The sequence below is a fragment of the Engraulis encrasicolus genome, chromosome 22 (assembly GCF_034702125.1).
Source record: "Engraulis encrasicolus isolate BLACKSEA-1 chromosome 22, IST_EnEncr_1.0, whole genome shotgun sequence".
In the NCBI taxonomy this organism is placed as follows: domain Eukaryota; kingdom Metazoa; phylum Chordata; class Actinopteri; order Clupeiformes; family Engraulidae; genus Engraulis; species Engraulis encrasicolus.
The window spans coordinates 35,690,458-35,717,473 of NC_085878.1; the positions used below are offsets into that span (position 1 = coordinate 35,690,458).

At 44.7% G+C, this 27,016-nt stretch overlaps 1 protein-coding gene across 1 annotated transcript; it reads left to right on the top strand.

Annotated features, from left to right (window-relative positions):
• The first annotated feature begins 809 nt into the window (after nucleotides 1-809).
• slco3a1b (solute carrier organic anion transporter family member 3A1b) lies at nucleotides 810-27,016 on the top strand. Its single transcript, XM_063188125.1, has 10 exons — nucleotides 810-965; nucleotides 5,269-5,734; nucleotides 16,814-16,912; nucleotides 19,227-19,484; nucleotides 20,303-20,467; nucleotides 21,199-21,397; nucleotides 22,834-22,969; nucleotides 24,221-24,396; nucleotides 25,252-25,316; nucleotides 26,637-27,016. The coding sequence occupies exons 1-10, from the start codon at nucleotides 810-812 to the stop codon at nucleotides 27,014-27,016; spliced, it is 2,100 nt and encodes a 699-aa protein (XP_063044195.1).

Below are 27,016 nucleotides of genomic sequence, written 5' to 3' on the forward strand. Positions count from 1 at the left end.
GGCCTAGCCAATATTTATATATATATTTTGCAATATTTATGTAGGCCTACACATTTCCCACTTAAGTCTATCTATCTATCTATTTATCTATCTATCTATCTATCTATCTAGCCTAACAACAAAACTCTTCACAGCCAATGTTTACAGTAGATGGCATCTTCGCCTGCTCTTAACCTGTAGATACAGGGGGGAGGGGTGGCGGAGAGGAGGAGGAGGAGGAGGAGAGGAAGGAGGGGGTCAGTATTTGGTGCAGGCTGCGCGACTCGATAGTAAGGTCCACGTCTGTTCTGCTCCCAGTGCCCACGTATGGACAGCGCGACTGAAATCTTGATTAGACTTGTCGGATTAATGCGATGCGCTGCGAATAGGATGCCTTTCGAGGGATGAAAATGAGGCGCTGCGGGAGTCTTGCGAAATGTCAGTGTCACTGATGCCGATGGTCAGATGCATCCACGTCCTCTGCCGGCGCTTCTCCTTGGATCTACCATTTTTCTGCCTAAAATGCGTAGCTGAGCCAGCTAATATGAGAGGCTGACGAAGCTGCCTGGTAACATCACCTCGAATAAACCTTTTGCTCTCTTATTATTCGCGCTTGCCTTTTTTCTGGATGTTGCAAAGGCTGTGTTTGGACACAACGGACGGGGATTAAAACGAACACTTGCGGTGAATCCATGTCGGTGGATACACAGCCACGTCAGGTTTGGTTTGTGCTGTAACCGGGCTCTCAGATCTCAATGATCACCTTCCGGCCGGACTGAGCCCGTCTCTTGCTGCAATCCGCAGCCGGCGAGCACCGCCACTGTCAAAGGATGCAGGTGAAAAGCCCGATGTGCGCGGAGGGGTCTCCGGGAGACATCGAGGCGGACGAGTGTGAGAAAAAGACGTCATGTTTCTCCAACATAAAAATATTTCTGGTGTCTGAGTGCGCACTGATGCTGGCCCAGGGTACCGTCGGTGCATATCTGGTGAGTTACGGTCATGAGGTAGCCATCAGCATCATGACCTATAGAGTGAGTTTCTTCAGTATACGTTTGTTGTTGGCGAGAATGTGTGGATGTACACGACTGACTTGGCACCATCGAGGATGATGTTATTGCGGTAAAACGCCTTTTTCAATTCAGCAAATTGCGCCCAAGACCATTGTGTCACTATGGGCTATAAGGTTCACCTTGACTCCTCAGATCCCTTAACGGCCAATAACATGCTTCACACGAGAGCAGCCTTCGATGTTACATCATCACACTCCACACAGGCGTTTGTACCGTTATTAGACCTGTCTTGCACCTGGCGCATGGACAGACAAAGCGTTGTTTGGTGTCCTTGGTTTCTCCAAAGGTAATTTACAGGGACCGTTACACTTCGATGAGCAGGGACATCAAGAGAGGGGTTATTGGCGGAGCAGCACAGCGAGACGCGCGTCTCTGCCTTTAATTTCTCGCCCATGTTTTTTTCGTCGCCCCCGGCCTGACTCGCCGGTTGCGCGGTCGCACGGTGCTTCCTGCTTCTTCTGACTATCAGATTGGGATCTCGCCTCAAACATGAGTTTAGTCTTATTGTTTTGTGTCATGTTCATAACAAGCAGGGCTATTATAGGCCTACTACATTAACTTTTTTTTTAATCACTAGCCAATTTGGCTAGTAGATGTTAAATCATACCAGCCACTCATACAATTAGTAGCAGTCGAAATGGCCAGAGGTGGACTTTACATCAGGCAAACCTAGGCATTTGCCTAGGGGGCCGACCAAATCTGGCCTCCATAGGGGCCCCCAATTGTCACACCACTTGTGATAAACACACAAAAATCAGGCCTGATCTAATTTGACACTTATGTAAAGCAATCGAAGATATATATGAGACAAAACACTAAAATACCTCTCTCCTTCCATGCCAATTGGTGACATTTGAGGGGCCCATGTTTATATTTCGCCTAAGGCCACAAAATGGCAAGATCCGCTCCAGAAAGTGGCTAGTAAGTTTTCTTTTCTAGCCTACCAGTCAGACTGAATTTTCACCAGCATTTGGTTGATTGATATAGGTGTTAATGTAGAACCCTGTTCACAAGTAATAAAACCCAAATATGGATAATCAATTAAATGTTTTGGCTAACCAGTGACGATTCAGGTTCACTAGGCCACTAAGAGTGGGGAGTGAAGGCCTCCTTTGTAATATTATTTTGGGAGTTCACCTCCTCATACATGTATTTTCATATTGATAGTCTACTTGCTTTTGTTCATGTCCACAAACAACTACCCAAATGTGGTTTATTAACCGAATGCTATGACCAAATAACTGTTGATGATTCAGGATCAACTGACAATGGAGATTGAAGGCTTTGATAACTGATTGGGATCTCATCTCAAAAATGAATTTTCACATTAGGGTACTTTTCATGGCTTATGCTGACAAAAACATAAATCCAGGTAATCCATCAAAAGCGGTGGCAAATGCAAGGAACCATTAATAGGGACAATGAATGGTGAAGACACATAGATTAATCATAATGCTTAGACAAAACAGTGTCCTTTAGTAAAACAACAGGGCTATACAGCCATTTACGTCAAATAATTGATACAATGCAGAATAACATTGTAGATAGACAATTGAAAGAATTTTATGTCATTACTTCTAGTGGGATGTCAGCAGGCTTCTTCTTAGTTGTTTTCTTACATCCTTCAGATATTGTCTGTGTTCAGCTCTGTCTTTCCATTTCTGTCTTTTCTTCCATATCATTCTTCCTTGTCTTCTGTTCTCTGGCTGCTATTTTCTTGTCTTTCTCCCCCTGTATTGCTCCCCTGCCCGCCATCTTTTCTGTTCCTCTGGATTTGCCATTATCACATTTTCTTTCCACATACACGTAGGCTACACTTTGTCACGCACACATACACACACACTCTCTCTCCCCCCTCTCTCTCTCTCTCTCTCTCTCTCTCTCTCTCAAACACACACACATGCACGCATCTCCCTGGCTCTCACCTGGCATGGGTGTCATATCACACACTCAGTCACACTTCAAGTTTATTTGCTTCCATATCACAAGTTCATATCATTAGGAACTACAGCCTCTCTAAATGGTCTAAGAATGTGTTTTCGGATCAATAAGCACACCTTTGGAGATGCACCAGGTAAACACAAGTCAGTACAGTAGGAAATATAGTTGTTTTTTCCAGATGATTAAGCTCCCTATCCAGTAACTGCTGATGTAGAGAAGTATTTAGATAGCTGTCTGGCCGTTCTCTTCAAGGAAGCAGACAGGGGGGGGCAGGGGGGGCCAAGGGCTCAGTAGCCCAGGCCCAGGTATAGAGGAGGTCCAGGCTTGGGTCCCTGCCACATTACTGTATATTAAATGGGGGTCCCTATCAGATGATTTTGTCCCGGGCCGTGGCCAAAGCTGTCGGAGGCCCTGCTTCTCTTCGTTAGTTCTATGATGTTACCGTAAGTCCACTGCCCACCAGCCTACTGTATGTGCATGGCAGAGACTAGCAAACACAAGCACAGTGTGCAGGCAATTGTAGCCCCAGCTCTCAGTGGCAGAAGCTTGAAGTGTCATGGACAGAATGATGTGTAAAAATTCTGTAATAAAAGTTACGAGGGGTGTTGTGGCTGAGTGTGGAGTTTGGCTAGAGGTCAGACTGGCATACGCTCTACTTTGTCACCATGGCATGCACACAGACACGCACGCACGCATGCAGGAAAGCACGCGCACACACACACACACACACACACACACACACACACACACACACACACACACACACACACACACACACACACACACACACACACACACACACACCCCAACACCACCAACAACAATAACAACAACATTTTTTTTTATCTCTCCCTTACTTTCTCTCGGTGTAATGTCAGGTGAGTGTACTGACCACAGTAATGGTTTAACCCAAGTGGGCAGACACACAGATGCACACACACTATACTAGACCTGTAATGATGCACTGAACTCAAGATCCGGTTAGTATCGTACGGTTTGATACACCCCACAATTGTTTTGATGTATCTTTTTGATCACGATACTGCCCTCTTGCCTCAATATACAGTTTTATGACTGTGTATCACAATTTCTTGGTTCGATAAAATACCGTTACTGCCCTAAACTACCATTATCTGCCTTCGCCACGGAATTCTCTTTTCTGATTGGCTAATGGGGTGGCCATTAATTCCGTAGAGCCGTTAAGGCGTCAAGTGTGCGACTAAGTTAGACGCGCATAGAATCTTCTTTTGGAATGCCGACGGTACCTGAGGGATAACGCTGTAGAAACCATGCACATCATCTACGGAAAATTAAATAATCACAACGTCGGCATTCCAAACGAATATTCTAGACACGGCTAACTTAGTCGCGTGTTTGACGTGACGCGTCTGTCTTGCTCACAAGATTCTGGTGCAGTTGGCATGGTTCCTACAACTTTACAGACAGTAATCGATTAAAAAAGTACCCTACCCTAACGGCAGATAAGCGGGATAATGGCCTTCGAGGTCGACCGCATGTCGCCGGAGTTCTGAGCAGCCGCCTCACCATTAACTTTGTGGAACCGGTCACCTCGTCGGCCGTTATCCCTTACATATCCCCCTCTCTGACCTTGGTGTAACTTCAGGTGAGCATACTACCCTAGCTGAAGCCTGCTGGAGCAGTTTAACCTGCAGAGCACTGATATGTTACACGCAAACATGCACATATACAGTATATCATTTTTCAGTGGTTTCTGTTTTCTTGTATCTGCCTGGATAGACATGCACACACACACACGGCTGCACAATCTGCATAACTTTCTGTATCTCTCCTCTCGTTCTCTCTGGTGTAAACCTCAGGTGTACGTACCACATTAGAATGTACTCTTTAATGTGCACACACACACTACAACTTTCTCTCTGTAATGTAAGCTCAGGTAGGCGAGGTGACTGCTCTGCAGTGTGGGCCTGATATTGTGCACTCACATAAACTCAAATTAACACATAAACTCAAATAAATACTATTTAACTCTCTCTCTTCAACCTTCAACCAGTAGAGCGGCGACACCCCCCCCCCCCACACACACACACACACTATAACTAAATGAAACTGCAGAAGTGCAGAATATAGTCTATTCTGATATGTCATACCATTCAATGAGTTACCTGCCAAATCGGCTAGTGACACTGAAATTATTACCAGCCATAGCCAAGTTTCACCAGCATTTTGCCGGTTGGCAGGTGCCAGTGTTAAGCCCTGACACACACACTCTAACTCTCTCTCTGCCTCTGGTTCTCAGGTGAGCGTGCTGACCACGCTGGAGCGGCGCTTCAACCTGCAGAGCGCCGACGTGGGCGTGATCGCCAGCAGCTTCGAGATCGGCAACCTGGCGCTCATCCTGTTCGTCAGCTACTTCGGGGCGCGCGCCCACCGGCCCCGCCTCATCGGCTGCGGCGGCATCGTCATGGCGCTGGGGGCGCTGCTCTCCGCCCTGCCCGAGTTCCTCACGCACCAGTACGAGTACGACGCCGGGGACTTCCGGCCGGCCGGCGAGGGCAGGGACGTGTGCTCCAACAGCAGCAGCGGGGCGGGGGCCGTGGACCCAGGCTTCAAGTGCACCCACAACAGGGCCAACACCAACATGATGTACCTGCTGCTGATCGGGGCCCAGGTGCTGCTGGGGATCGGGGCCACGCCCGTACAGCCCCTGGGGGTGTCCTACATCGACGACCACGTCCGGAGAGAGGACTCCTCGCTCTACATAGGTACGGAGGAGAGATGGGGGGTTTGTGTGTGCGCGCGCGCGTGTGTGTGTGTGTGGGGTGGGGTGTCAGTGTGTGTGTGTGGTGGGGTGACTGAGAACGGTGCCGGTGCCCGTTCCCGCACCTAATCGCGAACCGGCCGTTGTGTTCACGCCACAGATTTTAGCGTTCGCGAACCAGAAAGTTGGTTTGCAATGCGAACCGCAAAATACGGTACTAGGTTTTTCTCCGCGAACCGTGACGACAGCGTGGCCGTCAGCACGTTCATCCGGGTAACACAGTCACGTGCGGAAAAAGTTCAGAGCCCAGTATGAACACGGGCGGTTCGCAGATAAGCACTTTAGTGCCGAACGTAACTAGTGCGGGCACCGGCACTGGCTCCGTTCGGGTCGGCCTGAAAGCCCTATATGTGTCTTTGTGTCTTTGTGTGTGTGTGTGTTGGGGCGTTGTGTCTGTGTGTGTGTGTGTGTGTGTGTTTGTGTGTGTGTGTGTGTGTGTGTGTGTGTGTGTGTGTGTGTGTGTGTGTGTGTGTGTGTGTCTGTGTGTCTGTGTGTGTGTGTGTGTGTGTGTGTGTGTGTGTCTGTGTGTGTGTATGTGTGTGTGCGTGCGTGCCTGCATGGGTGCGTGCCTGCATGCGTGTATGTGTCTGTATATGAACAGGCCAGCAGATTGGTTAGTTTTTGGGCTTTTGTGTCTTTTGTCTGTGAACTTCAACCTGGACTACCTTGAGAAAAAATATATTTTTTACAGATGTTACCCATTGTGTGCTCATGTAATGTTTGAGTGTGTGTCTATGTGTCTTTGTGTGTGTGTTTGTGTGTGGGGGGGGTGTATATGTGTGTATATGTGTTTATATGTGTAGGCGTGTGTATGTGTAGCGTGTGTGTGTGTGTGTGTGTGTGTGTGTGTGTGTGTGTGTGTGTGTGTGTGTGTGTGTGTGTGTGTGTGTGTGTGTGTGTGTGTGTGTGTAGTGTGTGTGTGTGTGTGTGTGTGCACAGGCATTGATGATGTTGATGTGCTGTGGCTGCTTAGCTATTCCCCCTGGGCCCCAGTGCCATTTTAATCCACCCAGGGAGAGAGAGAGAGAGAGAGAGAGAGAGAGAGAGAGAGAGAGAGAGAGAGAGAGAGAGAGAGAGAGAGGATGAAAGAGGGAGAGGGAGAGGGAGAGACCTGTGTCAAGTCAAAGCTAGATACGAAAAGACAGATACATGTAGGGCTTACAGAGGGATGTACAGAGAAATGTAGAGAGAGGAGGAGAGGGAGGAGGAGAGAGGGGTGTATGGAAACGAGAGAGGAAACAAAAGGAAGGGGAAACATAGCCATATATTGTAGCCATATAACCAGCTAGCCAGCTTGCTAGTGAGATAGATAGATACTGTAGATAGATAGATAGACAGACAGACAGACAGACAGACAGACAGACAGACAGACAGACAGACAGACAGACAGACAGACGTGTGAATGAGGGATGAGAGGTACTGTACGGTATATTTTCTCTTCTGAGAGCGGCTGCAGTCTGCATGGGAACTGAAGGGTCAGAGGGACTCAGTGCTCATCTGTGGTGGCCTGAGGGAAAGTCAGGAGGAAGGAGGACTAGGAAAAGACTCTCTCTGTGTGTGTGTGTGTGTGTGTGTGTGTGTGTGTGTGTGTGTGTGTGTGTGTGTGTGTGTGTGTGTGTGTGTGTGTGTGTGTGTGTGTGTGTGTGTGTGTGTGTGTTTTCTTTTCCTCTGTCTTCCTCTGCCTGCTCTCTCTCTCTCTCTCTTTTCTCTCCCTCTATCTGTCTCTGGTACTCTGACAGTGCGTTTTGCAAACATGTCCTGTGATGTTGAGTTATTACTAAAACTCTGGTCACTGATCCTTCACAAAGCATCTTTAAAAAGGAGACAACCACACAAGAGCTAGTTCCGATGCAAGCTATTGCGAGCTTTTAGCAGTCAGTTCTTTTGAGTCAAGCATCGGTTAACATTAAGCCAAACCAAAGGCGTGCGTGTGTGTTTAAAATAAAACTGTCTTGAGATTTGAGGGGGTTTTATTAAACATGTGGGTATGTTAGAGCTGAATGAACGCATTCTAATGCAGAATGAGGTACCTAACTTTTAAATGCAACTTATTTCATGTTTGTATGTGCTTCGGAGGCTGAGATATTTAGGATTTAATAGGCAGGGCATACCCTTTCCCAAAAAGGGCTTAGGCTAAAATGGTTTAATACATTTTAAACACATACTGGGTATTTTATAGGGACATGTGAGGGTTACTGTAATATTTGGGCATGTGGAAATGTTTGTCTCTGGGCTGGTGAATTTTCTCTCAAATGTCAAGCTCTGGAACAGAGGGTTTGGCTGAGAGAGAGAGAGAGAGAGAGAGAGAGAGAGAGAGAGAGAGAGAGAGAGAGAGAGAGAGAGAGAGAGAAAGAAACAATGAGAATGTGTTGTTTGAGAGAATGAGACAAGATGGCAAATATGTGAGTGGGCTTATATTGGTAGATATCTGTCTGTCTAGCCTTCAGGTTACATCTCTCTCTCTCTTTCTCTCTCTCTCCCTCTCTCATTTGTGTGTGCGTGCGTGCACGCGTGTGCTAGTGTATCTGTGCCCTATGCAAGGATGGAGTATACTGCACCGGCCTACTGGGCCCAGGCCTAGGGGCCCAAGAGTTAAGGGCCTCTATATTTCCATTCTCATGTTACGTTAAAATCGCATTTCTCACAACAGTATTCACAGTAGTCAAATGTTCTTGGGAGACAAAGCTCCGAACCCCCAACAATATAATGGCATCATAATATCTGGTATAAAACTCTAAATCTTTTGGTAAACGCGCAACACCCATGGAGAGGGGGCCTCTCTAGTTAACTGGCCCTGGGGCCCATGGAGTCATGTTCCATCCCTGGTCCTGTGTGTGTGTGTGTGTGTGTGTGTGTGTGTGTGTGTGTGTGTGTGTGTGTGTGTGTGTGTGTGTGTGTGTGTGTGTGTGTGTGTGTGTGTGTGTGTGTGTGTGTGTGTGCGCGCATTGACGTGTTCTTGTGTACTCAGAGGCGTGTGACCTCTCATTCATCCTCAGGAAGCCCACGATAAATCACGAGGAGGCCCAGCCTCCATCAGCAGCAAATAGCAGCAGCAGCAGCCATAGATATGTCCACTCATCACTTTACATATACACGGATGCACCTGCAGCACCAACACTGCCCAGAGACACTCACTCACTCACTCACTCACTCACTCACTCACTCACTCACTCACTCACTCACTCACTCACTCACTCACTCACTCACTCACTCACTCACTCACTCACTCACTCACTCACTCTTACCCTTACTCACTCACTCTTACCCTCACTCACTGACTCACTCACGCATTCACTCTTACCCTCACTCACTCACTCACTCACTCTCTCACTCTTACCCTCACACACTCACTCACTCTTACCCTCACTCACTCACTCACTCACTCACTCACTCACTCACTCACTCACTCACTCACTCACTCACTCACTCACTCACTCACTCACTCACTCACTCACTCACTCACTCACGCATTCACTCTTACCCTCACTCACTCACTCACTCACTCACTCACTCACTCACTCATTCACTCACTCACTCACTCACTCACTCACTCACTCACTCACTCACTCACTCACTCACTCACTCACTCACTCACTCACTCACTCACTCACTCACTCACTCACTCACTCACTCACAGAGAGAGGCTACAGAGACTGCAATGGCCATCTTACTGTATACCTCCACCACATATTTTGATTTAAAATGGTTACCAGGAAGGAGTTGGGTGTTTTAGTGTTTGATACTAGAGATGCATGTGATTTTAGTGTTGTGCTATTTTGAGCTTTCAGTGCTTGGAAAATAGCTGGTGTGGTATGGCCTTAAACTGGTACTCGCCTGAGCTTGACAGTTGGAATTTGTCCCTGAGGCGAGGTTGTGATATTCAGAGTAGATGGTATCTATACAGAAATGTATTTAATATAGCAATAGTGGTATCCAAGACTTGGCTTGTATCAACTCTTTTGAATTATAGACGGATCAATTAGAGGCTTCTTTCTTCCAGGCTATTATTTTGATATAATGTGCATCTCTACATATACCTTCATTAAGTGGAAAAATACAGACCGTTATCCTTTCTTTGACATGCAGTCTCCTTCACGTGTTGGAAGAGCAAGGCAAATTTCTTTGTTTTGTGGTTCAGTGAAGACTACGACTAAAAGATGAATATGAGACTAGAGTTTAGAATTTATTTCCAGTAGAATAATGTGTGATATGTGAAACAACACAAGACATACCACCCTTTGTCTGAACCCACCCATTTTATCACATGTGTATTGGAAGTATTGGAACAGGCGACTTAGAGGTGTTTCTTTTTGATCAGTTGCTGAATTTAAGATTTTCTCAAAAATCTTCTCAAAACTACCTCTACTTTTTTGGGTTGGATTTAAACCTATAAATATTGCATTTCTTATCAAATAATATGAAACTGACACAAAGATCAGAGAACTGTCTATGGGAGAACAACAATCCATTTTGTAGATGAGAAAAGAAGGAAAATCAATCAGATCCATCCTACAAACACTGGGAACAGTAAGGAAAGGAAGGAACGGAAATGCATGCAGATGCATTAGAATGGATTCTGATGGGTTGGTAAACCAACAGGCAATTATTAAAATTGTTCCACGGGACCAAGTGTCTGCAATGTGTTCGCAATAATATGCTCAAAAATCAGTAATAAAGGCCTATTGTGGAGATGGCACATACGTGACAACAAGTGCAGTCTCAACGACACGTAATGAGTTCCCCATCCCACTTTCTGTTCATTTACCAAGATATTTTAATCCTGTCCGAATCGGCCAGTTCTATTACCGACGTCCTGAGATAAAAATCACATTTCCTCGTGTCCATACATTAAACTAGTCCCTTCCGAATAGGGCTTTAGGCATCTTAGGCCTCTTTGGCCTCATCATTGGGATATTCGTCTCCACTCTGGTGCCACTCTCTGCCTTTTTTCCCCCCAGAGGTCGGCATTCTTTTTTTGCCCCTCAGGTTGACCCAGTTCACAGTAGCTACCAGCCCCAGAAGCACACAGCCCAGCAGTGCACCGTACGTTCTGTAGAATGGAGAAACCACACCAAATGGATCCCTGTACAGAAGGCGGATTCTTCCCTCATAACAAATCCTCCTCCCCCACTCAATCTCGTCACCCTGAAAGACTCTCCAAGTATACACGATCCCACTATCCTCTTCTGTAAGGTTAGAGGTGCTCATAGAGTAATTGTGTCTGCTCACACTCACTCTGGCCCTGAGGTTCTCAGGCACGTCCAAAAGCTCATCTTCATCATCAGCGTCTACAATGAGCTCCTCAAAGACTGGTGGTCTTTTTTGGAATACCAGTGGACACTTGACGCAGTGCCGTTGATTGGCAAAGACAGAGGGACGCTTTCCCCATGACAAAGCATCAGATCTGAGGGAAACGATTTTGGGCATACGTATACGTGTGTTATGGGGCTCCAGAGATGAGTTGGTGTCCAGGACCAGAGTGTATCGATTCATGCCCAGGCCCCTCCATTGGTACACTCGCAGGCTAGTACCACTCCCCAACGTTTCATTCAGCAGCCTGCACACTATTTTATGTTTGCCGTTTGCCGAGTGCTATTTTGCTAGAACGTGTCCGAACAGGATCGCTAACCAAATCTTTTGCATCTGCGCAGACATAAAGATGGAAACTTGTCTTTGCTATTATTTTCCCAGTCTACCAGCTGTCAGCCCTGTAAGCTCCATTCTGTGACACTGTGAGCTTTCTAAATCTAAAAGAGCCCCGGAGTGGTTCACTGCAGGTGATGTTGTAGCCATCAGTTTGCAGGCTGCTTGCCTGTGAGCAGTTGACCAGAAATAGATCTTCATCTTCATGAATCCTGTACAAAAAGGTGTTGTCATTAGTCCCGTTGAAAGTTCTGACATAAGCATTCTGTCCTTTGGTTTGAAGTATTGTGTGAGGATCTGGAGTGACGTGGGCACCAGCGAGGAACACCACTAGGAATGATGCCCTCATGCACTCTGCTGCCTCCATCCTGAGTGTCTGTTGGTGTTGTGTTTGCGTTCGTTGTTCAGCATGTAGTCTTCTTGTGTCGATCAGATTCTACCAAGCAGAATGAGTCCTCTGGCAGGAGTAGACGTGTGTGCGCGTGTGTGTGTGTGTGTGTGTGTGTGTGTGTGTGTGTGTGTGTGTGTGTGTGTGTGTGTGTGTGTGTGTGTGTGTGTGTGTGTGTGTGTGTGTGTGTTTGTGGGGGGTTGGGCTTGAGTTTGTGCAGTAGCAGCAGAAGTTTGTGCAGGAGCAGAGCAGTGTTATCAGAGTTATCCTTATCATATCATGTGCGTGCATGTGTGTGTTTGTCAATTTCCTTCGGTGTCTAGCGAAACAGAGATGGCTCCAATACACTGTGAAACTTTGCAAGCCAGTTAAATGTTAAAAAGAAAGTTGCCCTGCTGCTTTAAGTTTGTAAGTTACAGTAACTCAACTTGAGGCTTTCTCAAGTTAAGGTAACTTAAAACCTTAAGGCAGTAGGGCAACTCTCTTTTTTACGTTTAACTGGCAGCAATGTTTTACAGTGTAGGCTACTAGTGTTTGTGTGAGACCTGGGTCGCAGGCAAACAGTCCAAAGAGTAAAGTGTTTGCCAAATAGTGGGCTACAGAGTCGCTGCAGGCAACTAAAAACGACCAGACATTTTCCCCCATGTGACAATAATGGTATGTCATTAAAACTACCAATTTAATGTCAGTGTCTGACTTTGCCTGATGAAGTACAAGTTGTAGATGACAACTGCCATCATGAATGCTACAAAAGCATTAGAAGTTTGTGCAGGAGCAGAGCAGTGAGATCTTATCAGAGTTTGATGAGTTTGATCAGCTAGGCCTATCTATATCATATCATGTGTGTGCGTGCGTGTGTTGCTTCATGGCCTTCGGTGTCTAGTGAAATAGAGATGGCTCCAATACTAGTTTGTGTGAGACCTGCATCGCAAGGAAACTGTCCAAAGAGCAACATTTTCCACAGAATGGTGCACAGAGTTTGGTTGCAGGCAACTAAAAAAAACCAGACATTTTCCCTGATGATAAATGACATGTCATTAAGCAGATGTGCGTTTTTTTTCTCCACAATTTATCTGTGTGCCCAGGGACGTTTGGGGGTGGATATCTGTCGAATACTTCCCATGGACACACATATCAACGCACATATCTATAGATTGATATTCAGAGTGAATATTACATTATATTCCTTCCAGGTGCGAGTGCTAAGGAAAAACGTGTGCGCTTCTGCGTTTTGAGTCGTTCCAACGGCGACGACAGGTTGGAGCGTTTTCAAGATCTTCACTTTGGCGGGCGTTTGTGTTTTCTGCGTTTTGAACTCAAGAACACGCCGTCGCCGAGGGCATGATAGTCACATCTGTGGAAATGTTCTACGTTTTCCTATCATTATCGTTGTCGTGGGCACGTAGCGTTAAACTACCAATTTCATGGCAGTGCCTGACATTGCCTGATGCAGCACGAGTTGAAGATGACAACGGCCATCATAAATGCTACAAAAGCACTAATTCTCTGCTATTCGATCTCATTTGCAACTCAGATTCTATAGGCCCACAGAGCAAATGCGGCCCTCTGCTCTGGTTCATGTAGCTCACCATTGAGTTTAAAAAAAATATTAAATCAACATTGAACATGGCCTGTTGTCACATTACAGTAACCCAAGAGTAAGTTACAGCATGTTTAGCATATGAGACAGCCTGCATGTTTTCGGATCTCAAATGCAATCACTCCTTCACTAGAAACTAGAGACTAGAAGCTGGTGCTCTTCAGTTTGATCTTGGAAGCTAGTTTTTAAGTAATTGGCCCATAAACAGAATTTTCTTTCCCACCCCTTTATTTTTTTAAAAAAAATTTAGGCTATATTTTTGTCCAATTTTCTAATGTTCATGGAATGATGCTTAACAAGGAATCACAAATCTTGTTCCCATTGTCAGTGGCATAACATCTTTACATGGACCTATACAAAAGGTTTGGGTTCAAAATAAATGAATCACATATTTATGAAATAGTGTTACAGCGTTATAGCGTTACAGTAGTGTAACTACTTTCTTCGTAAAATAGTAGTGTAACGCGTTACTACTGGGAAATTAGGTAACGTAACGCCGTTCTTTGTTAAATATGGCAAAACGTTACTTTCGAATCATTGTATGTAGGCGTAGCTGCCTGGCTGTGAACAACCAGCGATTTGCCCCCAAAAATTCAGGACGAAACGCTGATTGTTAACAGGCAGCTGATAGCTACACTGCATTTAATGGAGGCAGGAATGCAGGCACCAGTCGGCGTGTCGTCATGAGATGACGGTAGGTTTTTGCCACAGACTGTTAATGGATCAATTAACGCCTGCATTTCAGTTATAATTAGACATGACAGAGTTATGAAAATATGCAACAATTTATCTCTACATTATGGCGTGCCAATAGCTCAGCCGTTTCGCTGGGACAACGTGACGTTTCAGGAAGAAGGATGTTGGCAAATGACAACGCAGCAGCAATTAGGCTTCATATTCTTTGGCAGCAGTCTCAATTTAATCGGAATGGCAAGGTTGATGATGGCGATTTCATTCTCAGCCGTTTTGTTTATAGGATGATTGTTGATGGTGGCGATTTCGTTTGCGCCATCAGAGTTGATAATTCTGTTGGTAAAAGCTACCTTTTCATATTGTGTTGTAGTAGTTGCCTTGATAGAAGTGTGTAGGGATTCTGCCTAAACTCGATTGACGAATGTAACGCAAAAGTAACGAGTAACGCATAAAGTTACTTTCCACAAGGGGTAACTAAGTAAAGTAAGGCACTACTTTTTTGAATAGGTAACGAGTAACGAGCACACACTACTTTTAAAAAGTAACTTCCCCATCCCTCTTGAGGTCTTAATACAATGTGTGTTTGTAACACAACACAGGGGAAAATATAGCTGCTTTGAGATCAGAGAGGAAATAGAGACGTAATAGAGTCATAGATTCTTTAGGAAGTCTAGATACGCCACTGGTTGGTTTCACGGTGTATTTACGGTTTCTGAAACGAGGCAAGTTTGTATTAGTTCTATCGTTGATTTAGAGCTGTAGTTGCAGTTCTACCCTTATCCATGTGGCGGCCCGGAGACCAGAATGAATGGAGTCCTATGGAGCAAAACCCCTCATGGTGCCTTTATCTCAGTATATGATTTTTTCTCGTGTAATTTGGATGTTGCTTTCGAAAGATTATAGAAAATATATAGAAAATACCCACGGCCGCGTTTTAGATTTTTTGAGCCACGCATATGCTTAAAAAGTGATTTTAAGTGTCTATGTCTATTTAAGTGTCTAAGACGTCACATCCTTAGTGAGCAACAAAAACTGCTGTAAAAAATCAAACAGACATATGTGCTTTTTTATTAAACTGTTGAGTAAAACCCTTATTGAAGTCTCCAGAACGACATTCAAATCTGAGATTTGTTGATAAGACCTGGGTGAAAATTAAGATTTTTTGCATCTAGCTCCTTTGGGTCCCATTCATTCTGGTCTCCGATGCGCGACTAGTGGAGAACTAATTGGAACTGCAGCCAAAAAAACATAGAACTAATACAAACAACTGGTACAATGATAGCCTGGTGAACCAGCGCCACCCGCTGGACGCCAAAATGTTTTGTCTACGGGTGGGTCTGGCCTCGCATAATGATTCAATGAAGCCAGAATGCCAGGAATCTGGCAAACCAATTACAACGCAAAGATGTGTTTTGAATCAAAGAGGGCAGGGTTTTGAGGGAAGGTTGTTCTCATCAACAATCTTCGGATGTATTATGCATCGAGGCCAGACTAAATTAGACATCCACATTTAGTCTGGTTTATCAGGCTAGGACAATGGGCAAGTGGCAAAGCTGTTCTATAAGGGCTGTGATAGAGCCTCCGTAAAGCAAAAACAGGATACCGGTAATCAAATCAATCAATTTATCACAGAAATCACTTATATCCCTGGTTCGAAATGAACTAGAATTTATAATGGTACAGTGATGAAAATTCTTAGCATGCAATTATTTTAGTGTAGTCGTTGTGGTAGTATTGTTCTTTGAAAATACTATTTAATGTAATTAATTTTAGACATCTGGACTTGATTTCTGCCCAAATGCACACCAGTTTGTGTCCTACACACAAAGCTCCTGCTGTGCCCTTGGACTGGCCAAAATCCTTTATTAAGCACTGCAGACATGCCAAGACACAGACGCACGCACGCACGCACGCACGCACACACACACACACACACACACACACACACACACACACACACACACACACACACACACACACACACACACACACACACACACACACACACACACACACACAGTGAAATCATCATTTCTGTGCGGGGTGGTTTTCAGATATCCTGTTAGGGCTAATCTAAGGTTAGTTGTTGCTGCCTCAGCATCCGTGTTGGTCAGTGCAGTGGCCATTGTTGGATGGTGGATTAGGAGAGGGACTGAAGGACCGAGGTTGCTTATTTATTGCATGACAGCATCATTTATTGCCTTACACTGTCCCAGGAGTGTTGCATCAATGTAGATCACTGTGAGTCTCATTAGGTAGGTACACAGATTGACACAAACATATTTCACGGTGTACACATGACACATAACAATTATTCGTTTTCCATGAGGTCCAAGATGCTCCCCACGTAATGTGGCTTTTATTGTCAATGAAGGCGAACTAGATTTGGTAGATGTTTTGATTTAATATTTATTTTCAATTGTACGTATATAGCCTACCCCTTTCCAGCATGACTGTAAATATGGAGTGTACTGTAAGTGACTTATATTCCCACATTTTAGCAATGAATACACTGTGTGTGTGTGTGTGTGTGTGTGTGTGTGTGTGTGTGTGTGTGTGTGTGTGTGTGTGTGTGTGTGTGTGTGTGTGTGTGTGTGTGTGTGTGTGTGTGTGTGTGTGTGTGTGTCAAGCTCCACACTCGGCCCCAACACCCGTCGTAACTGCTATTGTGTGTGTGTATGTGTGTGTCTATTCATCAGGTATCCTGTTTTCCACGTTGGTGTTTGGGCCAGCATGCGGGTTCATCCTGGGCTCCTTCTGTACCAAGTTCTACGTGGATGCCGTCTTCATTGACGCCAGTGAGTGACTTGACACACTCAGGAGAAGGATTATGCTAATCACATTGCTACGCTACACATGAACTAGCCGCTAAAGGTCATCCGGTAGCAGCTGAATACAGAGTGACTCAGCAGTTTCCAGAGAGAGAGAGAGAGAGAGAGAGAGAGAGAGAGAGAGAGAGAGAGAGAGAGAGAGAGAGAGAGAGAGAGTTCCTACTCAATGGATTACAAAACAGACACCACACAAATGATGTCAACATGTACACAGTGAAATGACCCAACATTAACAGCTACTTCAAAGTATTCCACTTGGTTTGATGCAGTTATTTTCAGTAATAATGCCAGGGGTTACACATTGCACATTAGAGCACAACTTTGTGAGAATTTGGACCTTTGCTCATACAGTAGGGGAGAACGGGGTTGGTTGTCACAAGTTATGGTTGTCACACTCATCATTTCTCAGCCTCTGAAGGTCGCTGATCAAATCCGTTGACACAGAAATGTTTGTAATTAGTGTCACAGGACATTTACGTTGATACTGGAGGGAAAAACGTAATATCCTTGAGGTGAGACAACATTATGTGTTATGTCTAATGTCTAATGTTTTTCTTCTCACTCATTGCACTGTGGGCTGACATCAAACTCAGTATGGCCATTTGAAACTATAAAGCGTAAGCTACCATTTTGTTTCATTTTTTTTCGTAGCTAGGGCAATCCATGTGGGAGCTAGACTCAGAAAGAGTTAAACATGTCAGTTGGGGTTGGTTGTCACACTGCTACCGGGGTTGGTTGTCACAATACTTTTCGTTGTTTGTGGTGTTAGCCATAGCATGAGCTGTTTTACATTCAGTTTGTGTGTGAAATACACTATATTTGCATTTTTAAAGTTCTTAAGAGTGTAAGAAGTAGCAAAAGGACCATTTGTGATGATTCTGTATGCATGAGCTAGGGTTTAGATTCACATTTCATTGAAATTTATTTTGTACCTTTCATTTTTATTTAAAGGTACACTGTGCGAGATTTTTAGTTGTTCATTTCCAGAATTCATGCTACCCATTCACTAATGTTACCTTCTTCATGAATACTTACTACCATCAAATTCTAAATATTCATTATGACTGGGAAAATTGCACTTTTCATACATTAAAAGGCGGATCTTCTCCATGGTTCGTCATTTTGAATTAAAAAAAAATAGACATTTTTAGCTGCAAAAACAACTGTACTTGGGCCATACTAGAAAATATTATTTTATTACTTAGTAAACTTTCATGCGAAGATCAAATTTGGCAATAGGCAACCCAGTTTCAATGAGCAGCATAGTTTCAGTACCTTTTTTGTCCATTTCCTGCACAGTGTACCTTTAATGTTAAAATTTTCCATTTCCCCCCATTATAATAACATTGTGACAACCAACCGCATAGGGTGTGACAGCCAACCCCGCAACGGGGTTGGCTGTCACATTTGCGCAAGGTGCCATTGAGAGCCCATATCTTTTGAAGAGAATGGACTCTATGAGATCTAAAACTAAACAAATGTACAGTCTGACAAATGTGGCATCGAACCTGTATAGAAATGGTTTCCTTGCAATACTGTTTTTCCTGAAATTAGATTTTAGTAAAAAAATGTGACAACTAACCCCAGTCTCCCCCTATACCAGGGGTGGGGAACCTTTTTCATTCGAAGGGCCACTTCAAATTCATCCAAGGCCTGTAAAAGTCCTCCAAGTATCATGCTATGAACACAAACCAGGATTTCCCCCTGCACTTTAGGCCTATATTGAAGACAGCCACCTTTAAAACAGACCCCACCTTCTCTCGGTCCCCCGAATATAGCTTAATTGTATTGCAAATGTATTTTCTAAGATTCCTTTACAAAATATGTCATATTTCATGTGAAGCTGCATAACATTAAAATTATATTGGGGGCCGGATGAAATGGCCTCAAGGGCCGCAAACGGTTCCCCACCCCTGCCCTATACCATATTCTGGCAGGCAGATGTAGTAAGGTTCTTGTGAGGTTAAGTTATGGATTTACTATTAAATAATATGTGTAGATTCTCAAATACAAAGTATGACTCAATAAGATGAACAATTAACTTTTGTTTGTGTAGTCCTACAACGGTTGTAGCAGTCTAACTACGAGATATACATAAACAACTTTGCATTAATTCATGATTTTAGGTTAAAAGTGTGTTTATTTTAATTGAAATACAACAGAACTGGGAATCTCCATTTATTTTTGTCAACAAAATGCCCCAGTTTTCACCTGAGAGTTCTGGTCCCTGCCGCTCTTGAGGCATCTGCTCACCACAGTCTGCTCCTCCTGTCCACCTCAGGCACGTTGGACATCACGCCCGACGACCCGCGCTGGATTGGCGCCTGGTGGGGCGGCTTCATCCTGTGCGGCTTCTTCCTCTTCCTGTCCTCGCTCTTCATGTTCGGCTTCCCGCAGTCACTGACAGAGGCCACGGAGGGCAGCGGCACGGAGAGCCAGCAGGCCATGTTGCCCGCCGAGCTGGCACAGGAGTACGAGGGCCGCGCCACCCACGGCCTCCACGCCAACAGCGGCCTCACCTGCTGCCAACACCTGCAGAGTGAGCACAAGCCAGGGCACACACTCCTAATCGTTTACTGTCGACTCAAGCCTACTAATATATGTAAAAGCTGCACCGTGTAATATCTTTTAGCAGTTTCTTTTACAGAATTCATGATGCCCATTCACAAATGTTAACTTTTCCACAAATACTTACCACCACCATCAAATTCTTAGTATTCATTTTGATAGGGAAAATTGAACTCTTCTCCATGTCCGCCACTTTGAATTTCCATAAATAGACATTTTTAGCTGCAGCATTGCTGTACTTTGGTCATACTAGTAAATATTAGTTTCTTATTTTGTAAATATTCATGAAAAGATCAAATTTTGCAATAGACACCACAATTACAGTGAGCAGCATAGTTGCAATACCTACTCTGGCCACCATCCTACATAATGCACCTTTAAACATGTTCACATTAGTTACACTGTAAAAGAAACTATTACAAACGGTGGTGGTAGAGGGCCTTAACCTCAACAGTGGTCTCACACTAGTCTGGCTATCCCAACTACAAAGCACTGGTGAATTTGGTCCGTTCAAGCTCCTATACTTTCAGAATTCTCTGAGGGGTGATTTAACTCAGCGTCTTATCTAATACCTCTGTACAATACAGTACAGCTTGAAGCTACAATCCAACACCAATAATCCATACTGTGTACACACCAAAAGCCTGCTTTTCTGTAGTATATTTTACCAGGTATATTCACTTACCTACAGATGACACAGCGTTTTTGTCAGTTTTGCACTGATTTTTCAAAATGTGCTTTACGGAAAAATAATAATAACTTAATTTATTTTTCTCCACTTGTGTACAGTCATCCCTAAGGTGACGAAGCACCTGCTGTCCAATCCGGTGTTCACCTGCGTGATCCTGGCCGCCTGCTTTGAGATCGCCGTGGTAGCCGGCTTCGCAGCCTTCCTGGGGAAGTACCTGGAGCAACAGTTCAACCTGACAACCTCGTCAGCCAATCAGCTACTAGGTAAGCCTCCAGGAGAAGGTGGGAAGGGTGATGGAGAGTGTGTGTGTGTTACCAAGGAGGTATGTTCTATTGATATTAGTCATCTTCTGTGAGTTTCATGGTGTCTGATGAGGTGTGAAAATGTTCTGCTGAATTTCATTAGTAAAAGCTAGCATTCTTAGCCAGAAAAAGGAACACTTGTTCTAGGCTTCTGAAACAAGTCTGCATGTTAATTTTCATTCATTTATTAATACTGTATGTTTAATAGCTTGAATAGTACATTATATTGAGATATATTGAGATATATGCCATGCATATATGCCGTGCTCGTTTACTTTGCCGCAATAATCAGGTTATTGGAATAAGCAGTTTATTGGAGTATTATTATTATTTATTAGTATAGCCAATTGGAGCCAATTGGAGCCAATTTTGGTCCCCTAGGGTAAATTCTTTCTCTGCACTTTATCCCATTTGGACTAGTGAATCACATTGAAGTACACACACTAGTCCGTAGCAGTGGGCTGCCTGCTGAGCGGCGCCCGGGGAGCAGTGTGGGGGTTAGGTGCCTTATTATTAACCAACATTGTTGGTTGCCTGTGTTCCACTCAAGTGTGTGATCATATTTTTGTTAAATGGTGTGTATTGTGGCATGCCTTGCAGGTATGACGGCCATCCCGTGTGCATTTCCATATTTATTCAATTAGTGGTATTGTCTAAATTTTACGCTGTGTTTTTGTGGCCTTGCCTTGCAGGTATGACGGCCATCCCGTGCGCGTGCCTGGGCATCTTCCTGGGCGGCCTGTTGGTGAAGCGGCTGGACCTGTCGGCGCTGGGGGCCATCCGGCTGTCCATGATGGTCAACGTGGTGTCCACCGCCTGCTACGTCTCCTTCCTCTGGCTGGGCTGCGACACGGGGCCCGTCGCCGGGGTCACCGTTGCCTATGGAAACGAGTGAGTCATCATCATCATCATCATCATCATCATCTCTCTACCAACCCAGTGACAGTCCCACCTCCTCCTGCTGTGAGCTCTAATTTCACAGTCAAACACACACACACACATACACACACGCACACACACACACACACACACACACACACACACACACACACACACACACACACACACACACACACACACACACACACACACACACACACACACACACAGCCGCCAGTGTGTGCCTGCCTTCTGACTGCTTGACACCTTTACTTGAGGTGGCGAATAAAGCGGGTGGCTCGGGAGAAGGGGGGAGGGGGGAAAAAGCGTGAAAATCTTGGCTGAGAGAGAGAGAGAGAGAGAGAGAGAGAGAGAGAGAGAGAGCGAGAGAGAGAGAGAGAGATGACATCTGGTGTTGGCAGGGCCTCAGCTCCCTTATAGGGCTTAAAGCAGGAGCACATGAAAGGCAGAGAGGGGTTTCAGGGAGGAGACCTGGATGGCTAAAAATGAAAGTCTTGCCAGCATGTAGAAAGACAGGCTGACCTAGATGGGGCAGCTGGGGCAGACACTCTGTATTTCAGGACATACAGTACATGCAGATGTGGACATAAGCGACCTTGGGTTCCTTGAAAGGCGCTATATAAAACCAAGTTATTATTATTATTATTATTATTATCAGACCATAGTTTGTTGTTATGAATAATTCGAAACGGTTTTACCTCAGAAATACACCTACCGCAACAAGAGCGAGGCGAGCGACGGAAGTAATTGACTTTGTATTGAGTCGTGCGACAAAAGCGATTCTGGAGACTAGAGCGATTTGCGCGACGAGCGCGACAGTTTGAAGTTGAAATCCTTTCAACTTTCTATGACGCGGTTCGGCGACAAGCCGCGACAGCCAATGACTGTAGAGAGGTCAGTGACCACAGCCAATGGGAATGTTTGAATGCTTTGCCTTCTGCCTGTACGGACATACTCTAGTCTCCTCAGTCGCTCGTATCGCTTGCTGCTGCACTCTGTCACTTGAATCGCATCGCGCCTGGTCTATTCGCACGGTTATGATGTGTGCATTCATACACATGAGGGCATTGAATACTTGTAGCCTCATAATGCACACCGTGCCACCACTGGAAGGCTGTAATAGTCACTGAAAAGTCAACTACCACACCACTCACTATACTGTGACACAACACAGAGCCTTTTGTAATGCACTTGGATGTTGCCAGTCTGGTAGTTTGCACAATGCGTTTGCATGATGACGCATACTGGATGTGTAGTAAAAATACAATGTATCCTCTGTTACAAAATATTCTGCAAATGTGCAGAAAATGACTAAATGTGTGTGTGTGTGTGTGTGTGTGTGTGTGTGTGTGTGTGTGTGTGTGTGTGTGTGTGTGTGTGTGTGTGTGTGTGTGTGTGTGTGTGTGTGTGCGTGTGTGTGTGTGCAGGACTTTAGGCAATTGGCAGAAGGCGGAGGCTGCGTGCATAAGTGGCTGTGAGTGCTACACCACCTCTCTCAGCCCAGTCTGCGGCTCCAACGGAGTCACCTACCTCTCCCCATGCCTCGCTGGATGCACCAAACCCGTAAGCAGAACACGCACACTTACTCATGTGTACACACACACACACGCACATACACACGCACGCTCACGCACACGCACGCTCACGCACACACACGCACGCTCACGCACACACACAGATGAAAACTACTACTAAACTACTACTACTTGTATGTGTACTTAACATGGTTATTTTGTTTTTTTTGTGAGTGTGAATGTATGCAACATGACACCCTACCAGACCTTGTGTCTGTGCAGGGATGTGTGTGTGTGTGTGTGTGTGTGTGTGGGTGTGGGAGGGGGGTTGTGGGTGGGTTTGTGTGTGTGTGTGTGTGGGTGGGACAATGTGTGTGTGAGTGTGTGTGTGTGAGAGAGAGAACATGTGTGTATGTGAGATAATGTGTGGCGGTAGTACTCAAGATATATTTTTCCTGTAATGTTCAATTATGTGTATAATGTCCTCTGTATGTTTTGTATTTGTGTGTTTATGTAAGCTGACAGACACTTTCATTTCCTTCAGGATTAATAAAAGTACTCTACTCTACTCTACTCTACTCTACTCTACTATGTGCACTAGATTCACCGATAAACACTGATCAACTACCAAAATACAAAAACCAAGTACAAAAGTTAAATGCTCTCTCTCTCCCTCTGTCCTGCATCTGTAGACACACAAACATGTACAGTAGTACATCACATGCTGTAGTCTGTCCCAATGGGGGCTCTAGAGCCAATCAGGAGGCGTTAGGGAGCCCTAGGGGGCGTTGTGAAGGATAGCAGCTCAGAGGAGGGCACTCAGATGCAAATGGAGGGCAAGGGTGTATTTTATTATTTTAATACTAAGAAGAGCATTGGCAGGCTTATGGTGAGGTCAAAGGGGCATGGGGAGGCTCATGATGAGGTCAAGGGGGCATCTGCTAAAAAAAAGGTTGAGAAACACCAATATACAATACGTTGAATTGCACATGAAGAGCTCTTTTCCAAAATGAGATATATCCATTTTATAGAATGTTGGGAAATTTGCATTTTTGTATTGGACATTCCATTGAATTGCATTGCAAAATGCATTTTATAGAGGTTTAAAAAGTATGTTCTCACAACATTTGAATGGCAAGAATTCACACATAGATGACAAGACTTCTTTACAGTCAATTCCAATATTAAAATGCAAAAAGTCAAAAATGGTGGATATAGCGTTTTGGAAAATAGCTCTTCACATATACCCATGGTCACTCACAGGTACTTAGCCCTAATTCTCCACTTGTCTGCCTCTCAGGACCTAATGGGCTGCCGGTGCATCTCGCGTGGCAGTAGCGCCCCGGGCACGGCCATGCCAGGGAAGTGCCAGAGCCCAGACTGCCAGCGGGCGTTCCTCACCTTCCTGGCGGTGGTGTGCTGCTGCAGCATGGTCGGCGCCATGGCACAGACCCCCTCCGTCATCGTCCTCATAAGGTAGCCAACCCCCCCCCCCCCCCTCTGTCACTGTCATCATCACCTCTCGATCACTGTCAACACCATGGCCACCTCCACTAACATGATCGTCATCAATACTGCCACCAGTGTCACTGATATCATATTCACAATGACAAATTGCAGTCACCATCATCACTATTGCACCGTTATCGACATTCAAATAAGGAAACAGACCATGTTGGAAGGCTCCAACGTTGGTCAGCATTGTGAAGAGTCATATAGCAAGCCATAACAACTACTGTATGTCCACCTTTCACAGTTCTTGTAATAATCGTGTCCATTATTAGTAATATTCACCGTTTTGCAGTTGTTTTAGTCATCACATTCATCATCGCAGTAACCGCTAGTAGTAATCGTTTTTAGTCCTCATGGCCATCGGATCACACTCATCTCCCTCATTAGGAAGTGTCCTTGACATCAGCCATGTCTTGTCACTCATTCACTGCCATGGACATCCACAGGAAGCCCATTTGTCCACTTCCTCAGGTACGGTGCGACTGTGCGTGTCTGAGATGAGTGTGTACGCGTGGATTGGGGCATGAATAGAATGGATGAGCTCTGCATTGCTTGGAGAGAAATGAATCGAGTGCTGAACAGAAACAGCATGTCAATAAGCAAAATTATCTGGAAATGTTAAATCAAAATCGGTGAAAGATTAAATTATACGGATTGCACTCATATAACGAAAACCCTTCCCTAATTCAGTTTAGGCTAATATAACGTGCATGTGATCATCATTGAAAATCCTTTTGTACCACCTACAGTATGTGTGTCACAGTTTTCAGCTTTCGAAAATATTTTTCTTTGTTTGTTTCATTTATTTGTGTTTTACAGGACTGTGAGCCCAGAGCTGAAATCGTACGCTCTTGGAGTTCTCTTCTTATTGCTACGGCTGCTTGGTAAGTGATCATGTCAAGTCAAGACAATTTTATTTATAAAGCACTTTAAAATACAACAGAGGTAGCTGTCCAAAGTGCTGGACAAGTAAGATTACTTGAGAGAATCTTTCAACCTTAGAACACACAGACATACTTTGAGGACACAGTACAAATACAAAGACCACTTGACAATAAAAAATAGTCACATTCAGTAACATCTAAAAACTGAGCATATTCAAAGAGTGTAGCTGTAAGCTTACTGGGCCTCTTCTTTGACCTTGAAGACGTTGAAGACGATGAGGAACGAAACCTCTACAAGCTCAAAGAAGTTCAGTTGTGTACAGCTTAACTCCTTGGATTAAATGCAATGTCTTGTGTGACACTGTGCCACTGTGTGACAGCGCATGTCCTCTTTCCAATCTCTTCATCTACACATTCTCGACTTCTATTTTATTCTCTGAATCAAACTTTCCCAGCTTCTCACTCCCTCTTCTAAAGCAGTGATTCTTGTCCACCATGCACAGGCTTCATCCCACTGCCTCTGACCTTCTCAGAGCTTACTCTCAGAATCCGACTCATAATTATTACATTTAAAGGGACACTGTGCAGGAAATGGTCAAAAGGTACTGCAACTAAGCTGCTCATTGAAACTGGGTTGCCTATTGCCAAATTTGATCTTTACATGAAAGTTTACAAAGTAATAAACAAATATTTTCTAGTGTGGTCCAAGTAGAGTCATTTTTGCAGCTAAAAATGGCTATTTAAATCAGACACCGTTTTGTGAGGTCAGTCTGCATCGTAATGTCAAGAGGCAGCAGCTCCAGATGCCTCCTGCTCCTCCTCCAGGTTTCACCTCCCAGTCCCCTGATCTTCCTAAATAATTAGTTTATGTTAATTGATCTACATCGCTCCTTTCTTACTTAAATACACTTATTAACCTGTCTAATGCTCCACCATGTTTCATCTTCCACTCCTATTATGTATATTGCACTTACATGATGAGTGAGAAAACAAACTTTGTTAAAAGGTTTGTAAAATCTTGAACATATGTGTATTATTTGTAGATATTTTATGAAGCCTTAATAAAACTTTGTAAATAATAAAAACATCTGTTAATATTTTATTCATCATTAGTTAATTATTTACAAAGTCTAAGCATTGATTTTGTATGCATTCATTATTACAGTGGTACCAGCATGTAAGGGGTTAAATAAATACTTTTGTTTATTTAATTTAATTTTTATTTCTCCTTTATTTCACTAAGGTAGTCACATTGAGGCTGTTGCCTCTTTTGTAAGTGAGGCCTTGTATTAAACTTCTGTTGTTCTCCACCTCTTCCAGGTTTCATCCCCCCTCCGCTGATCTTCGGCATCGGCATCGACTCCACCTGCCTGCTGTGGAGCTCGGTGTGCGGGCTGCGTGGCGCCTGCCTGCTCTACGACAATGTCACCTACCGCCACCTGTACGTCAGCATCGCCATCGTGCTGAAGGCCAGCGCCTTCGTGCTCTACTCGGTCACCTGGCTCTGCCTGCGCCGCCACTACGACCGCTACATCCGCAACAACGAGGGCTACCTCACGCCCAGCCAACTCTTCGCCTCCAACGTCACCCTGGACAACCTGGGCAAGGAGATCGCCCAGAACCCCGTCAACCGCACCAAGTTCATCTACAACCTGGAGGACCCCGACTGGAACATGGAAAACATGGAGTCTGTGATTTAG